The 23725-nt window shown below is 46.9% G+C and overlaps 1 protein-coding gene across 1 annotated transcript; it reads right to left on the reverse strand.

The window, feature by feature from the left end:
- Nucleotides 1–8258: 8258 nt before the first annotated feature.
- Nucleotides 8259–23277, reverse strand: TP53 (tumor protein p53). The gene is made up of 11 exons (XM_037492036.2): nt 23112–23277; nt 13102–13203; nt 12980–13001; nt 12653–12892; nt 12137–12320; nt 11942–12054; nt 11599–11708; nt 11285–11421; nt 11116–11189; nt 9822–9928; nt 8259–9225 (listed from the first exon to the last, which is right to left on the reverse strand). The coding sequence occupies exons 2-11, from the start codon at nt 13173–13175 to the stop codon at nt 9144–9146; spliced, it is 1143 nt and encodes a 380-aa protein (XP_037347933.1). The 5' UTR covers nt 13176–13203; nt 23112–23277; the 3' UTR covers nt 8259–9143.
- Nucleotides 23278–23725: the final 448 nt, after the last annotated feature.

A 23725-nucleotide genomic window follows, 5' to 3' on the forward strand; every position in this document is an offset into this window, starting at 1 on the left:
TACAGAGCCCTGCGTGCGGGTTGTTCCTTTCTGGGCATTTTAAAGAGCCCTGGGATGGGGGAAGAGGTGGATTTGGGTGATTTGGGGGGTTAGCCAGGCCTTGGGGGCTGTTCTCCAGCTTTGACCTCTTTTTTTTAAAGATTGTTATTTATTTATGCATACAAGAACTGGCATGTAGGCCAGAGGTGTTGGGAGGGGGGTGAGAGGATTCACCAGAGACAGAGTGGGGAACAGAACAGGCGGACTGACGGAAATACACTGCTGAGGGGAGCAGCGGACCAGACAGGAGGGGTCTGCTGTGCCATGTGGGTAGCTCCCTGGCCGCAGATCCAACTCAAGCTGCAGTGGCTGGAGATAGCTTGATAGCTCTGAGACTTAACGCCTTGCACCACCAGGGAGGCCCAGCTTTGACCTCTTCTTTCAATGTCCATGCAACTAGCTCTTAGCTCATCCTTCACCTATCCTATCTTGTATCTCAGTACAAGAGAAGCAGGAAGCCTATGTCCCTCTGTACAGCGATATTTATAAAGTGTGTACTATGTGCTTTCTAGGCACCGTGAGGACACACTTTGATTCAGAGAATTCCTGCTTCCAAGGAGCTCCCCAATTTAACAGGAGAGGTGAGGTGCATAGGTGATACTCTCATATCAGGAAGACTTAAATATGCTTCAAGGAAGGGGAAGAACCTGGGGATGACAAAATTCAGTAATGAACCATTTTTTTTTTCCCCCAGCCACTTTCTGTTAGGGGCTGTGAAGGGAAGGTTTCTTAGAGGTGTAAAGGATGGGGTGGTTTGGAGAGAGAATAGCATCAGCAAATGCCTAGAAAAATGTTAAAGCAGGGTCTCCCCTGGTGGCACAGCAGTTGAGCGCTGGGCTGCAAGGCTGCCCACAGCCTCTGTAGCGCCGGTGGTTCCCCGCCTGTGGGCGAGGGTCCCACAAAAAAAAAATGTTGAAGCAGATTTGAAAATGATAAGAACCTTATGATCCCAAATTTCTGTTTTGAAAAAAATACACAAACAGAAAAAAAGGATGGATGGGTCTGTACGAAGTTTTTGTTGTGGTATATCAGGTGTGGGTTTGTAGCTAATTTTATTGTATTTTTTTTTTAAAGATTTATTTATTTATACAAGAATCGGGGTACAGGCCAGATGCATGGGAGGGGGAGAAGATTCACCAGAGACAGAGCAGGGAATAGAACAGGCAGACTGATGAAACACACCACTGAGGGGAGCAGCGGGCGAGACGGGAGAGGTCTGCTGCACCATGCGGGATTCTCGCTGGCAGGCTGGGATCAAACCTGCACTGCAGAGGCTGCGGACAGCTTCACAGTGCTGTGGTCAACTGCCTGTGCCAGCGGGAAGGCCCTAATTTTATTATATTCTTGAGGCTTATTTTTGTTTGCAAGGAGTTGGTCTTAGTATTTACTTTGAAAAATAGCTTTGTGTATGCACACATACAAAATTTTTATCAAGAATGCATAGTACACACCCACACACCCACCCCATTGTTATACCAAAAATGGATCATACTGGGCCTCCCTCGTGGCGCAAGGGGTTAAGTACTGCACTATGAAGCAATCCACAGCATCTGCAGAAGAGTTTGATCCCCGGCCAGCCAGGGAGCAACCCACATGGTGAGGCAGACCTCTCCTGTCTCACCCGTTGCTCCCCTCAGCAGTGTACTTCAGTCAGTCTGCCTGTTCTGTTCCCTGCTCTGTCTCTGGCGGATCCTCTCACCCCTCACATCTCTGACCTGTACTCCAGCTCTTGTATGCATAAATAAATAAATCTTTAAAAAAAATGGATCATACATTTGTGGATCTCACTTTTTTAACACAATAATGGTTTTTGTCTGTGCCTCACTGGACAGAGGTCCAATTCATTAAAAAAAAAAAAAAGACCACATATTCCTATTGGGTCCATATTCTCCCCTTTAATTTAGAACTCCTTGACAATTATAGATATAAATTGTTTTCTGCATTGCAGAATTTCCCCCAATCTATTGTATGCCTCTTGAGTATGTAGGGTATCTTGTTACTGTTAGTGCTGAGTTTTCATAGGCAACTCCATTTAGTTTGTTCTGTTGGTTAATTGCCAGTCATTGAAGTATGTTCCTATTTTCTAGATTTTTTTTGAGTGAGGGTAGAAGGATTTTACTTTTGTTTTCATTTTTAGATTACTTTAATTCATCTGGTTTACATATTTTTTCTAAGATTTAATTTATTTATGGATACAAGAACTGGGGTACAGGCCAGGATTGCAGGGGTCGGGGGTGGGTAGCTCCCTGGCTGGCTGGAGATAGAACTTGTGCTGCAGTGGTTGGAGATAGCGTGATAGCACTGTCTTTAAACCCTGCACCACCAGGGAGGCCCTCTTTCCATTCTTTTAATATGTTTTTTTTTTTTTTTAATTTTTTTTTTTTTTATAGAGGCATGCTTTATTTATTTATTTATTTGTTTGTTTGTTTTGTTTATACAAGCACTGGGTACAGTCAGAAGCGTGGGAGGGTGAGAGAATTCACCAGAGCCAGAGCAGGGAGCAGAGCAGGCAGAAGGACCGAAGTACACTGCTGAGGGGAGCAGCGGGCGGCAGGAGAGGTCTGCGCGCCATGTGGGACCCTCCTCCAGTGGCCGGGGAGCAGCCGGGGATCGAACCGGCGCCACAGAGGCTGCGGGCAGCTTCGCAACCCAGCGCTCAACCGCTGCGCCACCGGGGAGGCCCTCTTTCCATTCTTTTGCAGAAAACAACTATTGCCTATTCTTGGGCTCTCATGATAAATTTACCAATTTACAAAAACATCAGTTACAATTGGATGTGTATGATATTGTTGTTTCAGAATTGACTTTTAAAAATATTTTTTCCCATCTAAGAATATGTTCTTTCCTTTTGTTTGGATCTTGGTTTATAACTTTAAATAAGGCATTATAGTTTCTATACCATTTTATTTTGTATATGCCATTTTTTAAAACTTATTCCTACATGTCATTTTTGTTATTTTCAATTAACTATATTTTTCTTTCATCTCAGTGCATTTTCCAGAAGATAAAAAATAGTATTTCTCTATTTGCTATCCATCTACCTTATTAAATTCTCATAATTCCATCAGAGCATGGAGCTTTCCTTGAATTTTTTAGGTACATAATCATATCAAAAAGGCAGTATCTTATTTCATTTTTGCCACGGACCAGCACAGCAATAGACGATGAGGCCACCTCAGGGTTGAGAGAAGCGTGCAGGGTGGCCAGGGCGTCGGTGAAAGAAATGACAAACAGACACACTTCAAGAGTGAAAATCTGAGTGTAATTTTCTTTGAGTTTGTGACCAGTATATATGTTTTCCAAAAGCACAGGAACAATGAATATCAATGAAATCAGCTTGCTCATGGGCTCAGCCTATCACCATCAGGGAGGTGATCTACATAACAAGCAATGACTTTTATAGAAGAAAGAAGGAAGTTTAGAAAGACAATTAAGGGATTAAAGTTTGTAGTTCTAGAAAGACGGGATAAGATTTTTTGCATTCTTGTAGTGGTTCCTGGTGGTCGTTATCTTTTGATAAGCTTCTGTCTTTTTAGGGAACTTCCGCTGTGCTTCCTCTGCTTCAGGGGAAGCTGTTATGCTGTTCTCCCCCTGCGCGCTGGTTGCCCAGCCGGACCTAGGGACCGTGGTGAAAGCCATTCCTAAAGGTCACTGCGGGGGGAGGTGCAGCAGGTATGTAGGGTTTTGCTGTTCTCCCCCTGCATGCTGGTTGCCCAGCCGGACCTAGGGACGGTTAACCCTAAAGGTCACTGCAGGGGGAGGTGCAGCAATTTTGAACCTCTTGAATGTATTAAAACCAGTTAATGGGCATTCCTGTAGCATTCTTAATTTTAATTGAAATTATCTTACTGTTTCAACTATTAGGATAATACTGGCATTCCATTACTATTTGTTTTTAAGGAGTGGCTCTGAAACTCAACCAAATTCCTTTCAACATCTATTGATGAGATGAGTTTTCTTCCTTAATTTGTTAATGTAATAAATTATGCTGATAGATTCTCTACTATTAAATCAACTTTATACTCCTGGAATAAAACCTACCTAATGTTAATTTTTTTTTTTTTTGCTCTATCAGTGCTTTCTGATAACTATTTTCAAATTTTGCATCTATATGAATTATTTTTTAGAGATTTATTTATGCACATAAGAACTGGGTGTAGACACTAGAGGTGCTGGGGCAGGATTAAAGGATTCACCAGGGTGGGGAGCAGAACAGGTGAATCTGTTATAGGACAGGGCGAGGGGCAGCCCAAACCCCGCAAACCTGCTTATTCTACATGGGTTCTGCCATTCGCCGCATCAACACAAAACATAGGAGACTTTAATGGGAAGGAACTTTAATAAAACTAGGAAACAGGGCCTCCCCGGTGGCGCAGTGGTTGAGCGCTGGGTTGCGAAGCTGCCCGCGGCCTCTGCAGCGCCGGTTTGATCCCCGGCTGCTCCCCGGCCACCAGAGGAGGGTCCCACATGGCGCGCAGACCTCTCCTGCCGCCCGCTGCTCCCCGCAGCAGTGTACTTCTGTCCTTCTGCCTGCTCTGCTCCCCGCTCTGGCTCTGGTGAATTCTCTCACCCTCCCGCGCTTCTGACTGTACCCAGTGCATGTATATACAAAACAAACAAACAAATAAATAAATAAAACATGCCTCTATTAAAAAAAAAAAATTAAAAAAAAAAAATAAATAAAACTAGGAAACAATACAGGTAAGGCAAAGAGTCTAGTTTCTAAATGAAGCACTCAAAGTTACCCGTCCCCTCGTGGGTAAAAGTCCATCCATATGGGATTGGCCCAGAACAAGGCCCCAAAGCCTGCTACAAGTCTAAAGCATCTTCCAGTGGGGACCCACAGAAAAGGGTCACAAACAACTGGACAAGCCCGGAAGGAAAAGAGCAAAATTAACATCAAGATAAAAGCTGCCATTGTCACCTCCCCACAGGTCTCACCCACATTTGTGTCACCTAGTCCACGACCAAAAGACAAGCACAGTTTCTTCACGTGTCTCTAGGCTCCATGCGCCTCTTCCAGGTCTCCTGGCTCCATCCTGCTTCCTTCCTTCCTCAGTCTCTTCTTGCAGCTTCTTCTCTTCCTGCTCAGCTCCACCCTCCCTTGGGTGGGGCAGGGAACCTCCCCCTTTCCTGGGGACCACCCTGTTACAGATCTACTGAAGTACATTGCTGAGAGGACCAGCAGGCGAGACAGGAGGTCTGCTGTGCCATGTGGGTCAGCTCCCAGTGGCTGGCCATAGCTTGATAGTGCTGTCTTAAACCCCTACACCACCAGGGAGGCCCTATATAAATTAATTTGGCTTTTAAACTTTTGACATCTTTATCAATAGGCTTTTTTTTTTTTTAAAAAGATTTATTTATTTATGCATGTAAGAGCTGGGATACAGGCCAGAGGTGTGGGAGGTGAGAGGAATCACCAGAAACAGAGTGGGGAACACAGCAGGCAGACTGACTGAAGTACACTGCTGAGAGCAGCGGGTGAGTCAGGAGAGGTCCGCTGCGCCATGTGGGTTGCTCCCTGGCCATTGGGGGCCGGGAATCGAACTCGTGCTGCAGAGACTGCAAACAGCTTCACAGTTGTGTCTTAATCCCTTGTGCCACCAGGGAGGCCCTTTATCAACAGTATTTAGTATTGATGAAACCATACTTTTGCATGGAGATTTCACTTTTCCTATGGCTCAGAATAATTTAAATAACACTGGACTGTTAGGTGCTTGCTCTTTTTCCAGTCTAGCTCTTGAGTTTTTCTTTTCAAACATATCTTTTTTTTTTTTTTAAAGATTTATTTATTTATGCATACAAGAACTGGGGTACAGGCCACAGGTGTGGGTGGTGAGAGGATTCATCAGAGATAGAGTGGGGAACAGAACAGGCAGATTGACTGAAACACACTGCTGAGGGGAGCAGTGGGAGAGTCAGGAGAGGTCAGCTGCATCATGTGGGTAGCTCCCTGGCCAGAGATTAAACTTGTGCTGCAATGGCTGTGGATCGCTTCATAGGTTGAGTCTAACCCTCTGTGCCACCAGGGAGGCCTTCAAACATCTTTTTAAAGTCCCTGCTTTTAGGGCCTTGGGTTGCGAAGATGTCCGCAGCCTCTGGAGCGCTGGTTTGATCCTGGCCGCCAGGCAAGGGTCCCACATGGTGCGCAGACCTCTGCTGTTCCCCTCTGCAGTGTACTTAGTCAGTCTGCCTGATCTGCTCTCCCTTCTGGCTCTGGTGAATTCTCTCACCCTCCCCCGCTTCTGACTGTACCCCAGTGCTTGTATAAATAAATAAATAAATCTTAAAAAAAAAAGTCCCTGCTTTTAGATTTGTTTTCTCAACTAAGTTTGCTTTCTTTTTCAATAGCTTTTGTCTTTAATTTTTAGGGTAACTGCTAGCTTGCTTTCTTTCAAATAATATAAGCATTTATGTATATATATTTTTTTAGAATATAGCTTTTGCTATGTCTCAACTGTGTTCCTGAAATCCGGGAGATTGTGTGTGTAGAGTATATATATTTAAATATTACCACAGACCAGGGCTTGGGCTCTTGGGAGTTTGAGGGCAGGAGCCAAGTCTGCCATGGGCCTCTAGGGCCTAGAAAAATGCCAGGCAGAGTAAGGAACAAGTGCATACCCACCCACCAGATGGACAGATGACTGAAAGAACACAACCAGAAGGAAGTCAACAGGTAGGACCAGAAAGATTAGGGCTCCTTAATGGTCACATAGCTCATGGCAGAGCTGGTCCCAAAACCCAGACTTGGTAATTCTCAGTCATGTCAGCTCACAAAGAAGGAACTGGCAGAGCTAGAATGGATCTGCTTTCTATAGTAGAGCAGAAAGGAAAACAGGGATACAACCTAGGGATGTGTGAAAGTAGGGGTCCTGGACACTAGTCAGAAAGGGAGCTTCAAGGGCCTCCCCTGGTGGTGCAGCGGTTGAGCGCCGGGCTGCGAGACTGCCTCAGCCTCTGCTGCGCCGGTTCAATCCCCAGCCACCAGCATGGGTCCCACATGGTGGGCAGACCTCCCCTGCCGCCCACTGCTCCCCTCAGCAGTGTATTTCGTCAGTCTGCCTGTTCTGTTCCCCGCTCTGCCTCTGGTGAATTCTCTCACCCTTCCGCGCTGCTGACTGTACCCAGTGCTTGTATAAATAAATAAATAAATCTTTAAAAAATAAAATTAAAAAAAAAAAAAAGGGGAGCTTCAAGATGACCCATTATAGGAGATGGAGTAAGTTGGAGCCTGGCTTGTCAAGGCCTGAGTGGGTGGGAAGAGATGGCAAAGTTAAAGGTCTTTGAAAGTGATGGTTCCAGATCTCCTAGGGGATGTTTGGCATTCCTGAGCAAGAGGGAAAAATCGGTGGTTTTGAGGCTAGGCAGGCTGTTGGCTTCAGTCAGCATGGGACCCTCAAGGCAAGCCAGGGACTTGACACTTTATGCCTAACTGATAGCTAAAAGGACAAGGTCCCAGAAGCCCCTCTGGACCTTCTTCCACCCCTAGGGTGGAGCTAAGTCATGCTCCCACTATCTGCTCCCCCTTCAAGCATGGCTGAAGTATGGGGAGGTCTTTCCTGCAGCCCCCCTCCCTGGGATCTGGCAGCACTGAGAAATAGGGGGCGGTGCTGAGCTCCCCAATCTCCACTCTCCTCCCCACCCCAAGAAGGCCTTTGAAAGGTTTTCCTGGCAGAGTTTAAAGCTTCAATTCATTCAAATGCCTGGCGTGAGGCCCATGATGAGGGCATGCCGGGAAGGTCTTAGCCTTAACCTTAGCCGCCCCCTCTTCTCGGGGACCCTGGCTGGCAGCTTCTTGCTTCATTTTACAGCACCCATCAGCTTTTCCCTTGGGAACCCAGGTATCCTGGTCCTTTCCCGTGGAGCAGATGGCCACCCTAGAGGCTCAGGCTTGCTAAATCAGACATTTAAATCCCATAATCCTCAGTAAGAGGCTGCTGAGGAGGAGGCAGCAGTCCAATCCTAGAAGCAGGGGCAGAAGAGAACCTTGTGCCAGCCCTGGCAGAAGGGGAGGAGGGACAGTTGGTTCCTGAGTTATGAATGGAGTCCCCCCTTCCCTTGTTGTCATGCAGCCTGCGGACTGCCCCAGTCTCCAGCTTTTGTTCTCCTCCCGGAACCCAGGTCTTGGGCCCCCAGCCCACACTCCCTGGAGACTCAGGTGGCTGCTTCCCAATTTCACCTTCTTATTCACCCTGCAGTGTCAGCTCCACGTAGGCTGGGCGGGTGCTTTCCACCCCACAGACACATGGATGCTAATAACATTTTATTGTAAAATAAATCAATATAAAAATTGGATTAAAAAAAGGGAAGAGAGGGGGGTAGGTGATGAATACAGATGTGCTTTGTAAAGTGTAAAGTCAACCCTGAGCCATTTGAGGGAGGTAAAACAGATGTTGGTCGATGCTAAACCAAGGTTGGGTAAGCAAGAATTCTCCAGGGTGTGGGATGAGGTGAGATTTCCTCTCAGGTGCGGGATTAAGTTCACCAAGAGGTTCAATAGGATTTGGCTAGGCCAGCAGAGAAGAGACTTGGAGAATCCCCTCCCCTTAATAGCCACCATGTCATAGAAATGATCAACATATCCACGAAAGGGCAGAGCACCCATGAGGGCAGTAAGTCCCAGATACTATTTGAGAAAAGGTGGTGCTGAAGCCAGAAACACATTATTTCATTAATCCTCACTAAAAACCCCGTGAGGTAGGTACAACTATCAGTATCTTATAAGTGTGGATAATGAAGTTAGGAGAAATTCAACACCCGTTTCCCTGGCTAGTATGGTAGAAGACTGGGCTTCTAACCCAGTGTATGCCTATTTCTAAAATGTTCCTTGCACAGGAATATTTCCTTACCTCTCCCAAATGTTCCTTATAGTAAAATCCTTAAAAGCTAAGCCAGAAAAGTCCCAGCTTCCCCTAACCCTCCCCAAACCACCATTGCTAGGCAACTTTCATATTGGTGTCACAGGGAAAGACAAATGGAAGAATTCTAGAGTATTTCTAAGGCACACCTGTATCAAGCAGAGGTTTAAAGAACATTTCCCCAAAAATACCAGGGAAGGGAGTATGGAAAGGGGTGTGTGAATGATGGGCGGGAAGCAGAGGATGTCAGTCGGAGTCAGGCCCTTCTGTCTTGAACATTGGTTTTTTATGGCGGGAGGTGGACTGCCCCTTCTTAGACTTCAGGTGGCTGTGGGGAGACAGAAGGGGTGGGGGGGAAGAGACAACATCATCTGAATGAGACTCTGGGCCCCTCAATTCTAGACCTAGCTGGTCTTTAAGGGCCTGAGGATGGAGCAATGCAAATTCAAGTTCACTTAAGTTAACACCAACTGCAGACTTGCTTATGGAACACCCTTTGGGCGCCTGTGTGTATTAATGTCTAATGTCCCCTTACACCATTTGATAAACAAGAGGAACGTGCCTGAGAGGGGGTCTGGACTTGTTAGTACTTAGCAGGGCTAAGGGTCTGACCCCAAACCCTGGCTCTATCCAACACTTCCACACAGCTATTGGGTCCCTGAGATAGCCTCAGATGGGGGGGTTGCTGGAAATGGTAAAGATATTCATACTTAATCCTGGACTTGAGGGTTTTGTGAGTTCCCTGAGTCAGTAAAGTGGTGGTGTAACATACCAGAGGGAGACTAAAAGGTGTCTGAAGAGGTCTGCAACCAATGGGAAGGAACTGGTTGCCTTTTATCTTAAAGGCAGGAACAGAATGGAATATCCTGGCTGTCCAACATAGCAAAGCAGGGGTGGAATTGGGAGTGGACCCAGTTTTCTCACCTGGAGTGAGCCCTGCTCCCCCCTGGTTCCTTCCCAGCCTGGGCATCCTTCAGCTCCAAGGCATCATTCAACATTTGGAACATCTCATAGCGTTCACGCCCTCGGATCTGAAGTGGGGAGAAGGGGGACAGAGAATTATTAGGCACAGTCATGGTACTGTTTTCGTGCTTGTTTAACAATTTTCTTTTCAGAAAATGGTCCTTTAAAATGTATGTTATGGTGGGCCTCCCTGGCGGCTTAGGGGTTAAGTCTCAGCATTATCACCACTATGGCCTGAATTTGATACCCGGCCAGAAAACTAACACACTTATGGCACAGCAGACCTCTCCTGTCTCACCCGCTGCTTCCCTTAGCAGTGTATTTCAACAGATTGGTCTGTGCTGCTCCCCACTCTATCCCTGGTAAATCCTCTCACACTCCCCTACACCTCTGGCCTGTACCTCAGATCTTGTATGCGTAAATAAATACACATTTTTTGTGTGTGTATGTGGGACCCTCACCGGCGGCTGGGGAACAAACCTGCGCTGCAGAGGCTGCAGGCCGCCTCGCAGCCCAGCGCTCAACCGCTGCACCACCAGGGGAGGCCCTAAAAACACATCTTAAAAAACATGTTTGCTATGGGCAGCTCTCTGCCCTCCTGCGTCTATGCAAGTTTTTCTTTTCTTTTTTTCTTTTCCTTAATAAACTTGCTGTGCACTGATTAAAAAAAAAAAAAAAAAAGCTATGGTATAAGTCGGTATTCTGGAGTTAGGCACAACTAGGAGACAGTCTTCAAGTACTACGGCTGCGATGGCAAGTGCCCTAATTGCAGGCAAAGCAGTCAAGAAAATAGCCTTTTGGGTCTCCCTGGTGGCGCAAGAGGTTAAGATGCAACCTATGAAGCTCTCCGCAGCTATTGCAGCACATGTTTGATCCTGGGCCAGGGAGCTACCCACATGGCATAGCAGACCTCTCCTGACTTGCCCACTGCTCCCCTCAGCAGTTTATTTCAGTCAATCTGATTGTTCTGTTCCCCACTCTGTCTCTGGTGAATCTTCTCACCTCCCACACCTCTGGCCTGTACCCCAGTTCTTGTACGCATGAATAAATAAATCTTTAAAAAAAGAAAATAGCTTTTTGAGTTGTAAATCTTCCAACCCAATACTAACTACAAGACTTAAGGCCATGGTCAGAGGAAAGGATGGATAGAAAACTGGACCTAAACTTACATATGCTACATTTACATCTTTTCTTCCCTTATCCAGTTCCACTGAATGGGGGCAAGAGACTAAGTATCTCTCCTAAACTTAGGTACCTGAAGGGTAAAATATTCTGCATCCAGTCGCTTCTTCTTTTGCTGGGGAGAAGAGCTGGTGCTGGTGGGCATTGCTGGGAAAGAGACAAGGAAAAGTAAGAAAAGATAGATTTTGGGGACAACTGCATTGTCTCTGGCTCCTCTACCTCTTCTGGTCCTGCCTACTTACCTCTCTTAGTGCTCCCAGAGGGTAGCTGAGCGCAAAGCTCCCGTCTCTTGCGGAAATTTTCTTCCTCTGTGCGCCGGTCTCTCCCAGGACAGGCACAAACACGCACCTCAAAGCTGCTCCGTCCCAGCAGATTACCACTACCCAGAATAAGAAGAGGGAAGCAGAATACAGTAAGGTAGGCAGGCCCTATTTCCCTGTTCTAGAAACTACCATGCTCACTTGCAACCCTTCCTCATCCTATAAGATGGTGGCACCTAAGTTCTGGTTCCAGGTATATCGAGAGGAGCCAGTATGAATGGCATGTGTGTCCTTACTTAGAGTCTTCCAGTGTGATGATGGTGACAATGGGTCGCCGGTTCATGCCCCCCATGCAGGAACTGTTACACATGAAGTTGTAGTGGATGGTGGTACAGTCAGAGCCGACCTGTAAGAGAACACAGGCTCAAGGTGAGATCATTTAGAGCTGGGGAGACCTGTAGCCTTGTTAGTACTGTTTCTCAACTGTGGAATGGGAAATAATCCAATAACCCATCTTTTCTGCACACCTCACAGCCTCATTAAGATATAGGGAAAAGTCCTCCTATCTCCCATCTGGATGGTCACTGCCAACACCCTTTAATCCCTTCCTTCCAGAGTCCCCCAAAAGCCAAACCAGACCTCAGGTAGCTCATACGGCACCACCACACTATGTCGAAAAGTGTTTTCATCATCCAAATACATGGCATGCAAATTTCCTTCCACACGGATGAGATGCTGAGGAGGGGCCAGACCTAAGAGCAATCAGGGAAGAATTAGGTATCTTGGGGAACCTGGGCACCAGCCTCATCTCATCTGCAGCCCCTGGCAACTCACCATCATTATCAGAGGTACGTTCATGGTGGGGGCAGCGCCTCACAACCTCCGTCATATACTCTGACTTCTTGTAGATGGCCATGGCACGGACACGGGTGCCAGAAGGGGGCGGTGAGCTGACCCACAGCTGCACAGGGCAGGTCTTTGCCAGCTGGCAAAACAGCTTGTTGAGGTCAGGGGAGTACTACAGAAAAGGGGGAAAGAACGGAAGGTCAGGGGACAAGTGCTCAGGGGTCAAATGAACCAACGCCACTAAGCCGTGCACTATAGCTAGAGATCCCAAGTCCCCACGAGAGGTGCTGAGTATGAAGGGAAGGATGAAAGCCCAAGGTCAAGGGGAAATTAAGCTTTGGGGCAGAGGTCGAAGGTCACACACTATGTAAGTAAACTGTAGAAAAACTGTTAAGACACCAAAGGTTGAAAATCTGAAATCCCAAGTTCTGAATAGAAAAACCCAGGGGGATCTGGCCAGGCATGGAATAGTCACAGGGGAGAGAGTCCCTGAGGGCCACTGACCGTGCAGGTCACGGATTTGGCTGTCCCAGACTGCAGGAAGTCTAAGCGGAAGCCATAGCTGCCTGGGTAGGGCTTCTGACATGGGACAGAGGATGACAGGGGCCAGGAGGCAGCTGGTGCTAAAGTGGCTGGCACAGGGGCTACTGGTGCAGAAGCCGCTGGAATTCTGGAAGCTTCATTGGGATCGTCATCCAGCCAGTCTGAAGTCATCAGCAACTCCTCCACTTCTGGGCACTGTGGCTAGGAGACACAAGAAGTCAGAATCAGGTTCCCAACCCTCCCACCCCGGTCTCTCAATACTTGGTGCCTTCCACCCTGAGTCCTTACCAGAACATTGTTTCCATGAAGTCTGAAAGGTAAGAACAGAAGGTCAGTACTGGTTTTTGCTTCCCACAGGCCACTTCAATGGGCTGGATGGGTGAACCTGCCCCCACCCTCCTTCTACTCACAGGTTCCACAGGTCTGAAAATGTCTCCTGACTTAGAGGGGTTCCCACGCCAAGTTCTGACTGTGATTCCTCCATTGCAGCTCCCTGGAAGTCAGTGTGGCCACTGTGGTGGGAAAAGCGAGATTCCAGAATGAGACCCCAGCTCCAGGTCATCTAGCCCAGAGGGGCTGTTACTGGGGTAGCAGGCAGAGGCCTCCTATATCCCCAAGGAGCTTCCAATCTTTTTCCACAACCCAAGCTACTCCTGCCCCACTCCTCACCACGCACTTCTTTGAGGGAAAAGGACCACAGAGGGACTTCCAGCTTCCCACCAAGGCCACAAACCTTCTGAAATGAGTAGCCTACTTTTGCTCTCTTCCCTTGCTCTGGGGCGAAGATATCTCCCTTGATCCCCATCTAATCTCCTTCAGTGAAAAGCTTCCAGAAGAAGTCTGTCTCCACTCTCTCACCCACAGGTTACAACCCCTCATCATCAATCCTGCCTGCCTTTGATCTCTCTTAGCACTCTCTACCTTCCCAGTGCTGCTGCTGGGGGCCAGAGTGGCTGCGCCCCCCGCCCCCAGTTTGATCAACAGGCAGTTCCCTCTGCTGGGAACTGATTCCCCATGGCTGTAAGGCAGGCTCCTTTGCAAGAGATCTTGTCTTGAATGTCACATGTCACACTTCCTCAGGGATGTTTTCCCAAACGTCTAGATCAAAGGCTGCCAGCCAAACTCCATCACCCTATTTTAATTCAGGTCACCCTATTTTAATTATTTTAGTACTTACACTGATTATCTTTTTTTGGGCTCATTTTATCTGTTTCTTCCAGTGGACTACAAACTTCCTCAAGGCAGGGAAGTTATTTCTCTTATTCACATTGACCAGGCTCAGTGACAAGTAAGTCAGTTTGTGCCAGGTCGTGGGCCTGATACAAGTGGTTGAGAGCAAGGACAGGCATGGTGGCTCTAGTCTGGACCAGGCTCTGGAGTGGGCTATGCGGCCAACATGTGACCTTCTCCCAGACCAGCTTTCAACTAGCTTCATTGTGCCAGCTTCCTTGATGCCAAACGTGGCATGGGCTTTGCTAAGAAACACGCAAAGGATCCCTCCCCCTTCAATGCTTTTTTTTAAAAAAAATTATTTATGCATACAAGAACTGGGGTACAGGCCAGAGGTGTGGGGTGTGAGAGGATTCACCAGAGTGGGGAGCAGAACAGGTGGATCCACTGAAATACACTGCTGAGGGGAGCAGCAGGTATGACAGGAGAGGTCAAATGTGGGTAGCTCCCTGGCCAGCCATGGATGTGGATAACTTCATAGTGCTGTGCTTAACCCCTTGCGCCACCAGGGAGGCCCTCCCCTTCATTGCTTTTCACTGACAAACGCTCCCCCCAATAGGTAGCTTACTGACCAGTTCTTTCCTATTCTGTTAATGTCAACTTCCACCTTTATGTTGATACAGAACTTGTTTTCCTATGTACTTGGAGTTGCAGGATCTTTTCAGGTGATTATCTTATTTGTTGTGATAACCACACCTGCCACTTCACAGGTGAGAGTCTTTGAGAGCTTAAGTGACTAGCCCATAGGTTGCTCAGGTGAGTGAATAAGACTTTACTCAAAATGACCATTCAAACATCTAAGAGTAAGATGCTTACTCCATCACAGACTACTCTGAAGAGTTCTCTTTTGTAATCAGTAAACCTCAGAGGTAGTTTTGAGCTAATGAAAGTCTCCAATGGAGAAGATGGCAAAGAATCACTTATCCCAGCGCCTGATGTTCACTCGGGATTGGGGGGAGGGGGCGGCTGGACTATGCCTGGGCATGGAGAATGGAGGAAGGCACGAGGGTGCAGCAGGAGCGATGCCAAACATTTATCAGGGAAGAAGGAACTAGATTCCTGATCAAAAGAGCTTTTTAGACTTTTACAGAAAAAAGCCCCAGTGATTGCAGATGGGGCTCAGAAGCCAAAAGCCCCGGTTTGACATATTACTGTTATTTCTGTAGGCTGTGTCACCTTGTCTACCTTAAGGGGCTAAGCTTTTTTTTTTTTAAGATTTATTTTTATTTATTTATACAAGCACTGGGTACAGTCAGAAGCGCGGGAGGGTGAGAGAATTCACCTGAGCCAGAGCGGGGAATAGAACAGGCAGACTGACGAAATACACTGCTGAGGGGAGCAGGGAGGCAGGAGAGGTCTGAACCCTCGCCTGGTGGCCGGGGATCAAACCGATGCTGCAGAGGCTGCGGGCAGCTTCGCAACCCAGTGTTCAACTGCTGTGCCACCAGGGAGGCCCAAGGGGCTAACTTTTGGTTTCTTCCATAGAGCAGTTGAATTTTACTCATCTTTTTGTATTTTTATTTTTTTATAGAGTCTTCTCTATTTTTTATTTATTTATTTTTTTAATTTTCTAGAGACATGTCTTATTTATTTATCTATTTGTTTGTTTGTTTGTTTGGTTTATACATGCACTGGGTACAGTCAGAAGCCGGGAGGGTGAGAGAATTCACCAGAGCCAGAGCGGGGAGCAGAGCAGGCAGAAGGACCGAAGTACACTGCTGAGGGGAGCAGCGGGCGGCAGGAGAGGTCTGCGCGCCACGTGGGACCCTCCTCCGGTGTCTGGGGAGCAGCCGGGGATCGAACCGGCGCCGCAGAGGCCGCGGGCAGCTTCCCGCGCTCTACCGCTGCGCCACCTGGGAGGCCCTCTATTTTGTTTTTAAAGATTTATTTATTTATGCATATAAGAACTGGGGTACAGACCAGAGGTGCGTGGTGGGTTTGTGTGTGTATGAGAGGATTCACCAGAGACAGAGTGGGGAACAAAACAGGTAGGCTGACTGAAATACACTGCTGAGGGGAGCAACAGGTGAGACAGGAGAGGTCAGCTGCGCCATACAGATCACCTCCCTGGCCGCCTGTGGATTGAACTTGGGCTACAAAGGCTGCTGATAGCTTCACAGTGCTGTCCTTAACCCCTTGTGCCACCAGGGAGGCCCCTCTCTTTGTATTTGTAGTACAAAGCACCAGGGGGCCAGCAAACATGACCCCTAGAGGCAGATGGGTTAGGCCTGCATTCCAGGCTCACCACCTAAGTGTGTGACTTTGGAAGGTACTTAACCTCTGTGCCTTAGCATCCCTGGCCCCAGGATAGTGCCCTTCCCAAAAGAGCCTGGAAGACAGTAAAAGCTCAACAAATGTTTATGTTTGTGATTGTTCCATTTTATTTGTTCTCTATTATTATTCTAGAGTAAGAACTCGATGATAGTGAGTGGGTGGGGCTTTTGTGGTACTGCCCCCATAATGCTGGTTCACTTCCTATAGGGACTCTGTTCAGTAAACACGCTATGAGGGGCCATTCTGGGTTGGTGAGCCTAGGGTCTTAACTCCACTGGGAGTCCATGGACATGAGGTCTCCCTCCTCTCAGTCCTTGGGAGCAATTAAATTCTCAATGTTTCTTTCTCAGAAGGGCAGGTATGAGCATCACAGACCACGATACTTAACTGTCAAAAGCTGAAGCACACTTTCCAAATGGTTGGGGGGGGGGGTGTAGGACGGTTACATAGGTAGCCACCAGCTTAGTTTGATGACAGAGGTGCAACAACGGGCGTTTATAGACACCAGTGGGCTATTTTCATTGTCTTGTCTCATTAATCCCTTCAAAAAGCCAATAAGGGAGGTATTACCAGCAGGTCAGGAAACTGGGGTGAAAGGAATCAAGTCACTCAGGCTAAAAGAATAGACGCAAAAATTCTGGTTTTGTCTGAAAGCTGATTGGAAAAAAAAAAACTGACTGTGGAAATAATAGGACAGTGTTTAGTAAAACTGAAATGCACACATTTTACCACTCAGTAAAAGCACTTCTAGGTAGACTCCCTAGAAAAATGCCTGCATGGGGGCAGCAGGAATCTTGTGCAAAAGACATTCAGGTCGTTCTTCCCAATAGGAGGTGACAAGAAACATTACCATTCATCAGGAGGGGACGGCTAAATGAAAGGTGGTATACCGGTGCGGAAAAAGCACTAGAGCAGTTGAAGAAAATAAATTTATCTGTATATGTGTAAGGAGAGGGAGATCAGAAACACGTTGGGTGAAAGAGACAATTTGCCTGAAAAAAGCAAAACACAGTAATGTCTTTTATATAAATAAAAAATACAAAATGATTATTTATTACTTATAAATACATGTATGTAAAGGCATGAAAGACAGGCAAGAATAAAAATTCACAAAACCTATAATAGTGATAGTTTCAGGGAGAGGTATGTATGCGCATGTGACCAGAGGTATAGTTGAAGGGGGGTTTAGCTTTATTAACAAAGATAAATAAAATATAGCTATACATTGCTCATATAATTAAAATACAGACACAAATAAAATAAAATGTTTGAAATGTTAAAATTATTTGGTGGGAATATGAATGTTGTATATCAATTCTTGTACTTGTCTGCATTTTTTCCAAAACAAAACAAAACAAAAAATCTAAAAAAGAAAAATAAAACTTGTTATGGAAAATTTCAAACATATATAAAGGTCAATAGAATAATGTACCACACCCTCCCATACCCATCACCCAACTTCAAAAATCAACTTTTAGTGGCTCAACTATACCTTTAGTCACTCCTTAGTGCCCTACAAATATCTTTGAGGTCAAACATTTGTTGAAATGCACAAATCTGAACCATACCATTTTGATTACAAAGTTTGACAAGGTCTGAAGCAGCCCTGTAACCCACATCTACACCAAGACGAAAGTATTTTCCTGTGTTTTCTTCCGAAGCTTTTATACTTAGGTCTATTGTCCATCATAAATTGTGTAGGGCACGAGGTAGTGATGATGAAAGAGTTTTTTTTTTGGCTTCTGTTGTTTCAGCACCATTTGTTGAAAGACTTCTCCTTCCCCAGCTTATTCACTTTGGTACTTTTTTTTTTTTTTTTCTAAAGATTTATTTTATTATTTATTTTATACAAGCATTGGATACAGTCAGAAGCGCAGGAGGGTGAGAGAATTCACCAGAGCCAGAGCAGGGAGCCCAGCAGGCAGAAGGACCGAAGTACACTGCTGAGGGGAGCAGTGGACAAGTCAGGAGAGGTCTGCTGCGCCATGTGGGGTTCTACCTGGCCAGGGATCAAACTTGTGCTGCAGAGGCTGTGGACTGCCTCACAGTGCAGTGCTTAACCCCTTGAGCCACTAGGGAGGCCCAAAAATAATTTTTTAGACCAGATTCAATGATTATTGTATAACAATACAACTTAACGTATATTATCTTAGATATGTGACCTTGTTATAATCACCAATTCGTTGAGTCCCCCCCCCCAAGGATTTTCTAATAAGATTTTTTTTTTTTAAAGATTTATTTATTTATTTATACAAGCACTGGGTACAGTCAGAAGCACGGGAGGGTGAGAGAATTCACCAGAGCCAGAGCGGGGAGCAGAGCAGGCAGAGGGACCGAAGTACACTGCTGAGGGGAGCAGCGGGCGGCAGGAGAGGTCTACGCGCCATGTGGGACCCTCCCCTGGTGGCCCAGGAGCAGCCGGGGATCGAACCGGCGCTGCAGAAGCTGCGGGCAGCTTCGCAACCCAGCGCTCAACCGCTGCGCCACCGGGGAGGCCCTCTAATAAGATTTTTTGCATACACAATCATACCAGCTGCGATTAAAACAGTGTTACTTTTGGGCCTCCGCAGTGGTTGAGCGCTGGGTTGTGAAGCTGCCCGCAGCCTCTGCAGCACTGGTTTGATCCCTGGCCACCGGGTGAGGGTCCCACATGGCAAGCAGACCTCTCCTGCTGCCTGCTGCTCCCCTCAGCAGTGTACTTCGTCAGTCTGCCTGTTCTGCTCCCCGCTCTGGCTCTGGTGAATTCTCTCACCCTCTCGTGTCTCTGACTGTACCCAGTGCTTGTATAAATAAATAAATAAATAAATCTTAAAAAAAAAAAAAAAAAATCACTATTAAAAAACAAACAAACAAACAAACCAAAAAACAGTTGTTACTTTTTCCTTTTCAATCGTTAAGTTTACTTCTTTTTCTTGCTTGTTTAAGACCTGAGTATAAATGACGAAGATGTGAGAGTCAAATCTGTTTCTAGTTGTTGATCTTAAAGGAAAAGTATTTTATGTTGTTAATGGCAAATTTAATTTGGGGTGTTTCATGAGACTGAAGAGGTTTCCTTTTCCGTGTTTGCTGGAAAGTTGTGTTGTTGTTGTTTGTTTTTAATCAGAAAAAGATACTGCTGTGCCTCCCTGGTGGAGCAAGGGGTTAAGGAGCACTATAAAGCTATCCACAGCTAATGCTGCATGTTCCATCTCTGGCCTACCAGGAAGCAACCCACATGGTGCAGCAGACCTCTCCTGACTAGCCTGCTGCTCCCCTCAGCAGTGTATTTCAGTAGACCTGCCTATTCTGTTCCCCAATCTGTCTCTGGTGAACTCTCTCACCCCCTCACATCTCTTGCCTGTACCCCAGTTCTTGTATGCATAAATAAATAAATCTTAAAAGACATTGCCTATCAACTACTTTTTATGCATCTGTTTAAACGACCATTAGTAAGGCAAATTATACTCACTGATTTCTGGAAGAATTTTTATGTAAGGTTGGTGTTATATTTCTTCCTCAAATGTTTGAAAAGAAGGCATAGAAAACAGCACTGAGATAGTATCCTTAAACTCAAACCTTACAATAAATGCGGTAAAATATAAATGGACCAAGCACTCCAACTAAAAGCATTTCAGTGGGGAAAGGAAGGCTATTTTAACATGTGGGGCTAGAAGGACCGGATATCTATATAGAAAAAACAAAAAACAAAAAAACAAAACAGAAACTTGACCCCTACATCTCACACATTATGAAAAAAAAATTGAATTCACTATGACTCATAGACCCCAAGTGTAAAACCTAAAAATAAAAGGGGTCTAGAAGAAAATGAACAAGAGTACCTGCATGGCCTGGGAGTAAGCAAAGATTTCCTAAATAGGTCACTGCAACCATTTAAAAGAAAAAAGATGAGGGCCTCCCCGGCGGCGCAGGGGTTGAGCGCTGGGTTGCAAACTGCCCGCAGCCTCTGCAGCGCCAGTTCGATCCCCAGCTGCTCCCCGGCCACCGGAGTAGGGTCCCACATGGCGCGCAGACCTCTCCTGCCGCCCGCTGCTCTCCTCAGCTGTGTGCCTCGGTCCTTCTGCCTGCTCTGCTCCCCGCTCTGACTTGGTGAATTCTCTCACCCTCCCGTGCTTCTGACTGTGTCCAGTGCTTGTATAAATAAATAAGTAAATCTTTTAAAAAAACAAAAAAACAAAAAACAAAAAGAAAAATGAAACTTGTGCTCATCTTAAGACAGTGTTAAGCAAACAGACAAACCAACAGGTCAAGGAAAACATGTATCGGACATAAAACTCCTAAAACTTGACAACAAACAGCAAATAAATCAATTTTTAAATGGGGAAAAGTCTAAAGAGTTACTTCACTTGACACGGACTGACCAATAAACAAGAAACACTTGATATACTTAACAGAGAACTACAAATTAAAACCACAATGACATACCACATTAGAAAGGACAAATTAAATGTGAGGAAGAATATATCTAATTGATAGCAGCATAAAATAATAGTCACTTTGAAAATCAGATTTTTTTTCTAATAGTTAAAAAGAAAAACAGATCTACTTTCTGTTCTCTGATGTAGCAATTCTACTCCAAAAGTACTGATCCAAGAAACTTAAAAACATACGACCACAAAGAGAATCCTACAAGGCTAACAGAACCTTTATTCAAAATAACCCCAAACGGGAAAATGTCAAATGGATAAGGAATGGATGGGTCCTCCCTGGTGGCACAAGGGGTTAAATCTCAGCACTATGAAGCTATCCGCAGCACTAGTTCCATGCCTGGCCAGGGAGGTGACCCACATGTGGCGCAGCAGACCTCTCCTGACTTGCCTGCTGCTCCCCTCAGCAGTATATTCCAGTAGATACACCTGTTCTGCTCCCCGCTCTGTCTCTGGTGGATCTTCTCACTGCCCCACACCTGTGGCCTGGACCCTAGTTCTTGCATGCATAAAAAAATAAATCTTAAAAAAAAAATTGATGGTCTAGGACCTCCCTGGTGGCGCAAAGGGTTAAGATTCAACCTATGAAGCAATCCGCAGCCACTAAGGCCAGGGAGAAACCCACATGGCACAGCAGACTCCTGCCTTGCCCGCTGTTTCCCTCAGCAGTGTTTTCAGTCAAACTGCCTGTTCTGCTCCCCACTCTGTCTCTGGTGAATCCTCTCACCACCCCCCCCCATCTCTGGCCTCTACCCCAGTTCTTGTGTGCATAAATAAATCAATCTTTAAAAAGATAAAAAAAAAATTGATGGTCTATTCATCCAATGGACTCTATTAAATAGCTAAGTGACGCAATAACATGGATGAATTTCAGACATTATGCTGCACGAAAGGAACCTGAAAGAAACGAAGGAACACATTGTGTGGTTTCATTTATATGAAGTTCTCCAACAGGCAAAACGAACCGATGGTGCCATAAATAAAAATAAAGATGGGGGTTAGAGATGGGTAAAGAGGTAGAAGAAACTTTTGTGGGGTGATTAAAATGTCTTGTATTTTGACAGGCGTGAGCTGCCGAAACTCATCTAATTGCAGCAGGTGTAAATATATTAGACACCAATTTAGAAAAAAGGTAAGCAGAACAGAAGCGCGCGCGGCGCCCAGCCCGCAGCAGGCGCGTGGCAAATGAAGGCGGGGGGAGAACACGCTGGAGCCACGCAGCTGGCCCGCGAGCTCGCTTTGGACTTCGCGCGGGCTCCCCAGCCTCGCCCGGGGAGACGCCGCCCCGCCCCCCGCCCCCCGCCCCGCCCCCGCCCCTTCCGCTGCTGGGCGTTCCGGCTGCGTCCGGACCCGAGGGGCTCGGCCCAGGCCCGACACAGGAGAGCTTGTTTCTCCGCCACGAACGAGCCACCGTACCGCTTTTTCACCATTTGTTTCTCAAATGTACCCACTCTAGGAAACACGGGGGGGGGGGGCGGGGGCTCTGCGCATGTGTGTTTTAACCCCGTGTCAAGCAATGGTAGCGTCCGCCTTGGCCGCGCGCCCCCGGGTGGAGCGCACCAATCACACGGGGGAGGGGCTGAGGTTTGCCGCAAAACAAATACCCCTTCCTCCCTTTTCAAAAGTGGAAACGAAGTAGTCCAGGAATATTAAAAAAAAAATAAAAATAAAAAAGGCAGGCCAGGTTAGAGGTTCTCTGCATAAGTAATATGAGACCGCCTACAACAGGTGATTTCTCTACTTCCCTCTCACTGAGTGCAGAGTGAGCCGCTCCGAAAAGAAACCGGAAATGCTCCTGCAAGGGGCAGAAATGTAAATGTAGGGCCAAACAATAACAGGGCTCGCGGCCGCTCAGGCCCGGAGAGCCTCCCCGGTTTCGCGGGCAAACGTCTCGTTTAGCCTCTCCCACCTCCACAGCTGACCGTCTTTGGCTTTAGCTGAATTTTCTCCACCTAGCGGGGCCGAGGCTCCATAAGCAAGACCACTCCTGGAAGGACAAAGGTCCGGAAGTTGGGGGACCTTATCCTGGGCTTCCCAGATCGCAAAGTAATAATTTCGGAGTGGAGCTCGAGGTTCCGCCAGAATGCCATGGGTCCTAAAACCTCGAGCCATAAATTCCCAATGTCCCGAGATCCGGAAGTCTCAGACCCTGATGCTCTTCGCCTCTTATTTCAGGATTCACTCTACTGGGATGGGGACCGGCGGAAGAACCCCCGAGGCCTGCTCAAGGTTCTCCAAAGTCCCACTCCCAGCCCGGTCCAGGTGTTCAGCTTTGATTTCGGCACATCCTAACATCCTCCATCTTCTATACCCAGACCTCCCAACATTGCATCCCGAATGTTGGTGCCGCCAGCCAAGTTACATGCCCCCCAAGTCACTAGGTCTCTACTGCCCCACCCCCAGCCCTGCGATTCTCCCGAGTTGAAAATAAATACACCGAGCCAAGAGCCCTTGACTCAGAGAGGACTCATCAGACTCCGTGAAGGGCTTACCCGAACTTCAGGGGAGCTTGTTACCTTCCTGGGAAACACACTTCGACGCCGGACGCCTGGTGTCCCCGGAGCCCAGCAGATACCTGCACCCAGGATGGTGGCTCTTTACTTTTGAGGAACACGAAACTTTTAGCGCCAGTCCGAGCACATGGGAGGGGAAAATCCCAATCCCAGCAGCCCCCGCGAGGCTCCTGGCACGGGGCTGGATGGTCGCCATGACAAGTAAGGGCAAGTTATCAGCCTGAGGGCGGAGGCTATGGAAATACAATGTCGAAGAGGAGGGAGAGAAGAGTCAAGATTCTTGCAGTATTGCTGCTCTACCCACTGACATTTTGGGATGGGAAAGAACACGAAGCCAGAGCCGTGAGGGCAGAATTGGAGGGAACCATTTGGAAGACTCCTGCCACTGTGTCCAATATGAAGGGGAAAGGAAGAATGCCTTTGTACTCGAGTTCCCGTCCCCCCAGCTTGGACGCTCATTTCCGAGAGAGCGGGATAGTTTCTTCTCTTAAACTAAAATGTCACCTTTTAGGAAGGCCTCCTTTATCCCCGTCTAACACATTCCTCCATCTACTCTGCATCATACCATTTGTTTAATTTCCTTTACGGCTCAT

Source organism: Talpa occidentalis, unplaced genomic scaffold (assembly GCF_014898055.3).
Source record: "Talpa occidentalis isolate TD23 unplaced genomic scaffold, MPIMG_talOcc4v2.1 talOcc4.7, whole genome shotgun sequence".
Classification (NCBI taxonomy): Eukaryota; Metazoa; Chordata; class Mammalia; order Eulipotyphla; family Talpidae; genus Talpa; species Talpa occidentalis.